General features: G+C 31.5%; 1 protein-coding gene across 1 annotated transcript; it reads right to left on the bottom strand.

The window, feature by feature from the left end:
• Positions 1 to 3496: 3496 nt before the first annotated feature.
• On the bottom strand, positions 3497 to 6981 carry LOC100791744 (uncharacterized). The gene is made up of 3 exons (XM_006585327.4): positions 6449 to 6981; positions 5698 to 6045; positions 3497 to 4304 (listed from the first exon to the last, which is right to left on the bottom strand). Exons 1-3 carry the CDS (start codon positions 6761 to 6763, stop codon positions 3810 to 3812), a joined length of 1158 nt encoding a protein of 385 aa, XP_006585390.1. The 5' UTR covers positions 6764 to 6981; the 3' UTR covers positions 3497 to 3809.
• Between the last annotated feature and the right edge of the window lie 3215 nt (positions 6982 to 10196).

Here is a 10196-nt window from a genome sequence, read left to right as displayed (position 1 = left end):
CTTGGAGATACATAGGAGGAAAGGAACTATTGTTGTAAAGTTTTAAAAAAAAATATGATTTAATTTGTATCAATATGTCATTAATTCATGTAAAATTAGACTTAAATCTATTAAAATAAGATTTTGAATTTAAGTCTTATGATGAGAAAAAATATAATCGAAATAAAATATTCTATTAAATATAAAAAGTCAGACTAGATATTTCAAACTAATATCGTAATTAAATAAAAAATAGATTGAGGTAGGATTAAGAGAAGTATTTTGCTATTAATAATCTGTGACGTGGGCTCATGAATTTAGTAACCAACCCAAAAGGCATGGCTTTTCTCTTTTCAGCCCAAAAATGAATGAATATTGAGCCATTTCCATTATCATTTAGGCCCATATTAGTGTTACCTGTTCCCTGATGATACTCAATATATGGGCCGTCAAAGGACACCGACTTTGAGTCATTTCCTTCCAAATTGATCCTTTATTTACCTAAAATTTCGGGTCTTCGTCTTTTGAAGATATCTAACTATGCATGTATTTGCCGAAAAGCAAAAGTTACAACCTGAAAAGATTTTAATCAAATACTTTATAAAATTCGTATGTGACTAGGCTTCTGTACAGGATTTCGATCTAACACTTAAGTTAGGTTTAACCCTATGTATTGCAAGCTGTGTCTGCAGAACTTTCCCTCATTTCAACAACTTTATTTGTATTCTTGACTTTAACTTTTTTAAAGATATTTTATCTACTATACCAAATTAACAAACATTGATTCACTTGTTACGATAAAATTGTTTATAAGATAGTACATTCCATATCCGTAGTGTAGATTCGGAAAACATAAATCAACTGCAAGGAAAAAGACATTTTAATTATCAAATTGCTATGCCTGATAAACGAAACTGATTTTACTATATGCTTAACAAGTTTTCTTAGAAAGTGTTTGTTTTAAGTACATAAATTAAAGAAAAAATGTGTAAGAAACAATACTTTTCTCATTGTAGATTTGGGATGTTATACAATTAAGTGAGTGACTTTTCATGAGAATATGAAATCATAATAAAGAAATACTTTATCAAAGTGAGTGAATCACTACTTCTCATTGATCGAATGATACTTTTTCAATTTTGTTTTTGATCTGGAAACTTTATGAACGTTATAGAGAGCAGATCATGAGGAAATACTTTTTTGTAATAAAGTAACAAGATTCATTAAAAGAAATGGAGTGACTTCTAATTTACATACAAAAAAATAAATCTTTAATCAATATGCACAATAATATGTGATTCTATCAATTTCAAGTGCTAATTGTTTTTTAGAATATTTTTTTTATAATTTAAATAGATCTTAGGAGATTTTTTGGAGGGGAGGTGGCGGGAATGAAGAGATTAAATTTGTTCATAATAATGTTTTTCTCACTGTCCAATATATGGGATTTAATTTTTAACTTAGGATTCACCCTGTACTAGCTCCCACCTACCAAACTTTTTGTTGTTTTCCATTTTTATCAATATTAGTTAATCTTTAAAATAACCATATGACTTTTCTACACCAGCTATAGGAAAAGAATGATATGGCAACCCTAATTTTCATTTTTTCTACATCAATTTCGTACCTTTGTCTCCTCTATGCAAGCTATGTGTAGTACTGGGATTAGTATCGATCCTCTGCAGTTGATAAAAAGAAAAATGATAAGTGTAGATCCAGATTCGGAGTGGGGAAGGAAGGAAAAAAGAAGCTGAGAGAAAAAAATGAAAACAGAAAAGGAGAACATGTAATAAATGATTGTTGAATAATAAAGAGAGAGATAGGGAAAAAAATAGACTGAAAGTGAGATAAAAGAAAAAGTGATAGTTATGTATTTTTCTTTAAAAAAAAAATGTCCACGTTCCTGTGGTTATTTTTTATTTATTTTACTGAATGGTCTGGGTAAATTAAACATTGATAATTTTAAAACAAAATTTTATAATGATTTTAATGCCTTGACGTACATGAAATGTACCTTATGCAATTTACTTGAAAGATTTGAATTTTTACTTTTCAAGTAATTGTGTAATTTTGACATTTCATGTTCCTATTGTGTCAGTTGGACCTTCTCAGCATTCAGAAAAAAATAAAAAAAAAAATTGGACATTCTCAGATTTTCTTCCATTTAAAATCAAGTCATGCTATTGTAATTTCATTTGTCAAAACATTTCTTTTGTTGTTTATTTTTTTTCATAAAAACAATTATTTATCTATAAACATTGTGATCATGAGCACACAATCAATGCAGCTGATGAAACACTTTTTTATGTCATTTAGTTTAAATATTTTGTGAGTTTCAACTGATACACTGTATTTACCAACTACCATATCAAGACTAGTTTCTCATATCATTAATTATCTGATCATTATTAATAGCATGTTTGCATTCCCGTTTATAATTACATATGATAATATTTTCATGTCAAATGCACAAAAGATACAGAAGCTACATATAGCTTCGAGCAAATGTGAATCAATTAATTTTAAATATGTATCCAAACATGTCATAAATAAAAATCTTATGTAATGCGTATTTTATCCTTAAATAACAGATGAAATTGGACCTGTTTTTAAGTTAATTAATTTTAAAAAAAAATTGAAGGACACTAATAGTGAAAAAATTGTGGTTAAAATAAAACTCAGAATGAATGTTTTGTTTTTTTTTTTCGACAAACAAACTTATTTTATTATTAGGGTAAAAGATACAAGTGGTACCACACACCATACATATTGAAAAGGGACTATAATTGTTTCTTAAGCCCAGTAGACCACAGCACAAATGCCCTGCCCCTTGATCAAGCAATTAACACTCTCTCACCTTGATAAAAAATAATTTTTAATTAAACTTTATTTATCTTCAATCGATTAGTTGGTTCAAAGATTAAAACAAGGGCAATGTTAACATGTGCCCTTAAGGCACATGTTAAGGAGTAATAAATGGCTCATGGTCCCACCTATTTTATTTTGGACAAAGAGAAAATTAACTTCCAAAGTATAATAAGTGGTCCCACATTTATGATGCTGTTTTTTCCAAAGTATAATAAGTGGGGACCAACCATCATTTATTACACATTAACATGTGCCCTAAGGGCACATGTTAACAGCACCCTTAAAACAAAATAACACCCCTCGTAACTTCACGTGGGTTTCATATACCCATTACATAACAGCCCCTCATTTAAATTCCCAAACAAGAATATAAATGCTAGCTACCTCAACAAACATATAATGATATTTAATGCCACTGGCCACTCCCAATTCAGTTGCCATCAAACTCAGAATGAATTAATGTTGCGGCATTAGAAAGGCGCAAATAAGGTAAGCCATCCAATTCCAGGCTTTAGCGATTCATTTCCAGATACAAACATTAGAAAATGCAATGAATGTTTTCTGATGAGAAATATTTCGGCAAACGTAAAACAAAAAAGTTATTAAAATGGCATCAATGATCAATATCCCACAATTTCTCCAAATGAAGTACATAAATATGTGCCCTCATTGTCTTATACCAGTTGATGAGTACGTAACAATTATTCCATCCCCCTCTTGAATTTGTCATTTGAGCTTAATGACATGAAACACCAACTAACTACTTACTGGTCACTTAAACCTTACATTAGCAAACAAGAAACAAAGACAAGTAAAATTACACCTTCTCCCACCAATCCTTTGATTATACCACCCCCAAATTAAGTAATATTACAATTCACATTGACAAGGAAAGATTAAAAAAAAAAAAAAAAAAGTAACCCAAAAAACCCCCCTAATAAAAGGTTAGGTTATTATCATCATCATGGAGAATTTATATTGTCAAAGATATCAGCTGGAGGAATGAAATGGTCCATGGAGAGTCCAGGTACATTAAACATAACATCATCAATGGTCCAAATCTCCTCCATCCGGGTCCGGCTATGCTGCATCGAGAGCTCCCCGAACCGGAACACCGTTGCGACGGACCGCCCTTGATGTGCAATGAGGATGCCATCAACGTCCCGGTAGTCGCCGATGCTGCTCCCTATGGTGGTCTCCCAATACACCGTATCATTGTCTTGTGTTGGGACCCTTGTGAGGTGAGAGTCTTCTAGGTATATGAGGAGTCCACTCTTTTGGCAAAAGTAACCGTATAGAATGTGCCTTATCACCTCTGCGGGGCCCTCACTCCTTTCAACCACTGCCGCACGATCGGCCGAGACCTTTAGCACGAAGCAATCCACGGTCCCAATTCGATTCTCGCCCAAGCATTGCGCGTTGGTGAATAAACTCGCTGTGGTCTTTGGATCCAAGCCCTGTATTCAACAGCAACAAAACCCTAGTTTACACACTCTCCTTGCAATAATAAAATAAAGGAAAAAAAAATTGTATTTGTGGTCATACTTTCCCTTATACTTCTAAATTGATGAATTAAGTTCTAATTTTGTGTTGGTAAAAAAATGTTATTGACTCTTTCAAAAATTGACTAAATTTACATGTTTTCAAAAGTTAGACGTTAAGTGCAGCTAGTCGTTTTGCCCAATTTTACCTGACATATAATAAAGTTTTATTGACTTTTTCTCATAATAAAATGTATATTAGTCAAGACCATAAACACTAGCAAATCTTAGACTATACGATAATTTTTATTATTTTGATAGACTCGAATGTTCTTGTAAATACCAAATAATTATGATGTTTGTGTAAGTTAATTACCCGTATGATTTTTTTACCTTGATCAGAATAATATATATGAAAAATATAGCATAGGCAAGAAACTTTTTCTTTAAGAATACTACACCATAACGCCTATAACAGTCCCATAAATAATAAATTGAATTTACGTGGTCATTTTATGTTTTATTTGTACACTTTTTAAAGGAAAGAAAAGAAAAACTAGGCTGTTCATAAAACGAGCAGGGAAGGAGTGATACGTTATCCTATGGCAAACATTGCCGAAGAGTGAAACAAGTACAAACGAAAAAGGGAATATTATTTAGGCATGAAAGCAGGGGCAATAATGCAGTGGGAGGGTGAAGGACTGTTCATTAAAGTGCAAAATAAAAAAGGAAAAGCAAAAGCAAAAGGATAATTCAAGGTACCCTTAGCAACCTGCAGTAAGTGGCAATCCCAAGATCATGACTCATGAGCTATACAAATAATCATAGATGACGTCAGACTGACAGTCACGTGGCATGTAAGTATACTAATTTCTTAAAGAAAACAAGCCCACATTGTAGGGTAAAGCAAGGGACAGTTTCTCCATCATTGTCAGCTCGATATATACCCTTCATTCCATTGGGATTTCAATTTGTTGTTTTTTCAATCTTTATATTTGTTTGGTACAATATGCTTTGAAGCCTAGGGCCATGTCCCCCCAAGCCTCAATTCCAACAAATAAAGTCTTACCCACCAAACAAAAGACCAATGCACAATTGTTCAAATTTTGTTTGGTGTATCAAAGAAAACAGTGAACAAATACACTTTTTATTTTAAAATTTTCTCTCTTAATTTGTACTAGGACAAGTTTTAACATATATAGCAAAATAAGTCTCATTCTCAATTTGCACTCAAACAAATCAGACCCAATAATTCATTTCTATAGGAAATTTAATTAATGAAATCTAATTTTAGGTGTAACTTTTTTTTTATAAATAAATGTTAGTAATTAGTATGTTAGGTATAGTTAATAATTTTAACTTGTTATACCTGAATGAGGCGACGAAGGGGTCTTTGGGGGCCTTTGGCTGCATGTGTGCCAAGCCATGGTGTGTGCCGCCACACGGTTTTGCCATTGCTGCCTGCAACCACCTTGTGGTCACCAACCACCAATTCAAGAGACCACATACCAGGTTGCATCTGCCAAAGCACAAAGCAACCATTTTCACTGCTTCTTGTACCCAAGCACTTGACATTCTTCCCAGATGAAATCTCTGTCTCACAGCAAATCATCTTCACCATCCCAGTGGCATACATGTTTTTAGTGTCCTTTTGCTGTTTTAGGCACCCCGTGGCTGCCAAATACTGCTGGATAATGTATTTGGCAGTTGAAGTTTCCTGTTTTAAGTCATATATATTAGTGGAAAATGTCACCCAACCATATTATACACAAAAATGGAATTAATTGTACCAAACTCTAAAATCTTAATAGTTGATGTGGCTGCAACTAGAGTCACAATAGGGTTGCCAATACATTTAAATTAAAACTTTAATTTGAAACCTAAGTTATATACAAAAGTAAAACAAAAAGGACAAAACTTAGATACAGTTTCTCATATACTTTTGGTGTTATTTTTCGATCAGAATTAGAGTTTTAACTCGGTAACGATTAACATAATTAGTTACTGATATGAAACTCCGATTATGATTGGAGAACAAAACTGAAAACATGGAAGAATTAAACTACATTTAAGTTTTTGTCTAAAGGCAACATTTTAATTGAAGTGTAGAGAAGGCTTACAAATGGGGTGTCTTTGATGTGAATGCTAAGAGTGGGATCATGTGCTGAGGGAATAGGAGCCAAGGGACAGCCCAAGACACCAAGCAAGAGCCTCAAATCTTGTGTCTTGGCATGAATGGTTCCATAGAATGATGATGATGATTGTGAAAAACTTCCACTTGGGGAGATCTTCTGAGTCCTGAACCATTCCCTTATTACTTCCCATGAACTCTCTTTCTTGGTTCCTTCCTCTTGCATTTCAGGGCCAGGGCCTTCCATTAAGGGTGTCAAGGGCTGTGGAGCCCAACTCTGGCGCCAACGTGCTCTAGAACCCATTTTGGGGTATCTATGAGAGTCTCAAAGAGTAATGATTTGGAGAATTGAATGCAGGTGAAAATGGTGAGAGAGAATATGGAACACAAAAAGAGAGTAAAAAAAATAGAGGTATCAATGTGGGTTGGGAGTTTTCAAAGAGAGAGTATTTGTGTGTTTGTGTGAGTGAGGAGTGAGGGAGTAATATGGGGATCGAAGAGACAAAAGGGACAGATTATCTGTTCAACGGCAGAGAAATGACATTATTATATAATACAAACTCGCATGTTGGGCTGTCTATTTGCTTTATTCCACTTGCTTTGCGACTCACTCTTGTCGTTACATTTTTATACTGTTTATTATTATTATTATTATTATTCTCTCGAGCTAACCTATTCCCCATGCCACCATAGGTCCCATGGGTATTGGCCTACCACCTTTGATCGATTACTATTAGTATCTCTTTCCATCACTAAAGTTTTCCATTTTTTCGATATTTGAGTTTGTGGAGTATCTTGATAACTTGTCAAGGGCAAGGCTATACTTAATAAGTCATGTGTACCAGCTACTTGATCATATACAAACAAACATTTTTCTTATACGGATGATTATATTTGGACATTTATAAATTTGAAATACTCTATCAATATTCTTTATTTTTGATGTTTCTAATTTTTTCTTATCACACTACATCATCAATCAAATTATATATTCACTTATTTATTTTTTTCTTTCTCTCTTAAGGTGTAGACACTTCAAGGGGTGTCAAACAAACATTTTCCTATACTATATACATGTTAATTCTTTGATTATACATAATTTTTTATTATTATGTTGATTGTACTTAATAAGTCATGTGTACTAGCTACTTGATAACAAATACAAAATAAATTTTATCTCTCTAGTATTCGTAAGACTAAAAAATTTATCCGTAAAACAAACACTCTGAATCTCATTATTGTCTCTAATTCATTTCACTTTTTTTATTGAATTATATTGAATGAGTCCTTACACAAAAATTCTTGATCAATTTTGCAATCTTCAACTTATTGGCAATCAAATGAATCCAAACACCTCTAAAGTAATCATTAATGATAGTTAAGACATAAGAATCACAGGAAGAGAAAACACTATGAAATGTCTAGCCCGTAAAATGTTTTGATGATAACAAAAAGACTATTAAAATTTATGAAGTATTAACAAACCTTGTATTGCAGGATATAAGTGTTTCAGACCTTAAGCGTCCATAAAAACAGTCATTTTGTTGTGCTTTAACTTAGAATTATTTGCTTTATGTATGTGACAATCACATGACTTGTAATGTGGGTTACTAATTTAATGTCACAATCACACGCAAAATTTTTAGATAAATTATTTTAGTCTTTTATTTTTTTTATAAAGTTAATTTTTAGTCCTTCAATAATTTTTTTACTTATCTTCATTCCTCAACAAATTTTTTATCAATAATTTTTTTTTATCGATCTTAGTCCTTCAAATTTTACACATCATTATTTTTAGTCTTTTTCATCAAATATTGTCATTGAATAGTGATTTGATCGACAACCATGTGACTGTTGTCAAGTGGAATACTATTTTAAAGTGACAGTCCTGTGATAAAATTTTGAAAAAAAAATGAAGGAAGGAGATGTAGTAAGCAAAATCAATAAACTACAATACACAAATCAACAACCCACTGAACTCTAATCCAAGTCCAAAATCAACAACACACAATAAACAAAATTAGTAAGAATAAGTAAAATCATAAACCATTAAACCCATGAATCAAAACTCAAAGCACCAAAACACCACCACAATCATCCTACATCCACCACCAAAACACATCTCATTTTCTACTATATTTCTTTCTTTCTTCCTTTGTTGCGTAATTGTTCTATTCATTTTTCCTTTGTTTGTTGCATTTCATATTTTTTTATTTGCATTAATTCTATATATTCTATTTTTTAAATTTCACTCCTATGTACTATTTTCTAGCATTTTACACCACCCCAAAATTTGTAGAGCCTAAGAACTGTAAGAAAATTTTCTTGAACCAATAATGTTTATTACTTATTACTGATTGCTACATCATACTAGTAATTCACGTAACAAGTCATATTCACGTAATAAGTCATGTTATTGTTACATCATCATTTAATGATAATATTTAATTAAAATGACTAAAAATAATAGTGGAAAAAAGTTAAGTGAGTATAGTAGGTCCAAAAAATTGTTGAGAAATTAAGACCAATAATAAATTTTAATGAAGTGAGTTTTATAAAATGATGAGAACTATAAACATATATATATTTTTTTAAAAAAACATATGATTGTTATGTTAAATTAGTAATCCATGTAATGATACTTAACAACAGGACTAAAAATATTAATGAAAAAAGTTACAAGAATTTAAATTTGTCAAAATTTTATTTAAGCACTAAAATCAATTTTTTTTATATTATTATTATAAATAAATATTTTATATCTTCTTTAGCCATACTGAACATTGACCGACATCATGTCTTTAAGAAAATACTGTATCTAACTATTACTACTATTAAATTGAGCACGATCAAAGCAGCAACCCACCAAAGGCCATTTTGAATAATAATATGATAAATATTAGTAAGTGTTATTAGGATATTAGTTAAAGAATTTAAAAAATATATTTTTATTAAGATACATAAAATTGCATAATTTATAATTTTTTATGCTTTTTCATAATTTACATTATAAATATTTTTTCGTTCTACTTCATTAATGAATATCCTAAATGTATTAATTAACAACACCTAAGTAGTAATAACCAATCCTATTTTGATAAGATGGAAAAGCACTAATTATTTACTAGTAAACTCAGATGAATGACATAAGCGTACTTTTGAATCAAGGTAAAAAGAAGCTCGTAATCTGAATTCTGAACATTGGTACACATCATTCTTAAGTGCACGATTATTGAAGTGTGACTGCACTTGCATCAGAGAGAGAGAGAGAGAAAAGGAAAGGGTCTGGTACTCTGGTAGACAGAGTGGAGCTAGGTGCTGCAACCCTGCACGCCTGCACCCGATTCCATGTACGTAGGACAAATCCACCAAATTATTCTTTTTGAGGTAATCTCTGATCTAATCCAACAAAGATTTTGTTAAAACGAATTATCAAATCCCAAGGATCATCCTAGCTAATAATCCTCCCATCTCTGTTTGATCATGATTTTTCTTTAAAAAGTGGGTCCTCGTTTCTCTCTCATTTATTGTAACATACAGGTATTTAAGTTGGTAAAATTGTACTTTAGTCCTTTATTTTAGTTCAAATTTTATATTTAGTTCCTGATAATTTAATTTATAAATTTGATTAATTGCCACGTGTCGTCTGAGAGGGTGACATTATTTAAGTAGTCTGAAATAAAAAATAAAAAAAAGTTAGACAATTGAACTAACATTAACAGGTGTGGTAAGTAAGG

The sequence above is a fragment of the Glycine max genome, chromosome 8 (genome assembly GCF_000004515.6).
Source record: "Glycine max cultivar Williams 82 chromosome 8, Glycine_max_v4.0, whole genome shotgun sequence".
Lineage (NCBI taxonomy): Eukaryota > Viridiplantae > Streptophyta > Magnoliopsida > Fabales > Fabaceae > Glycine > Glycine max.
The sequence above is the reverse complement of the archived record's forward strand: the minus strand, read 5'-3'. Positions and strand labels throughout refer to the sequence as shown.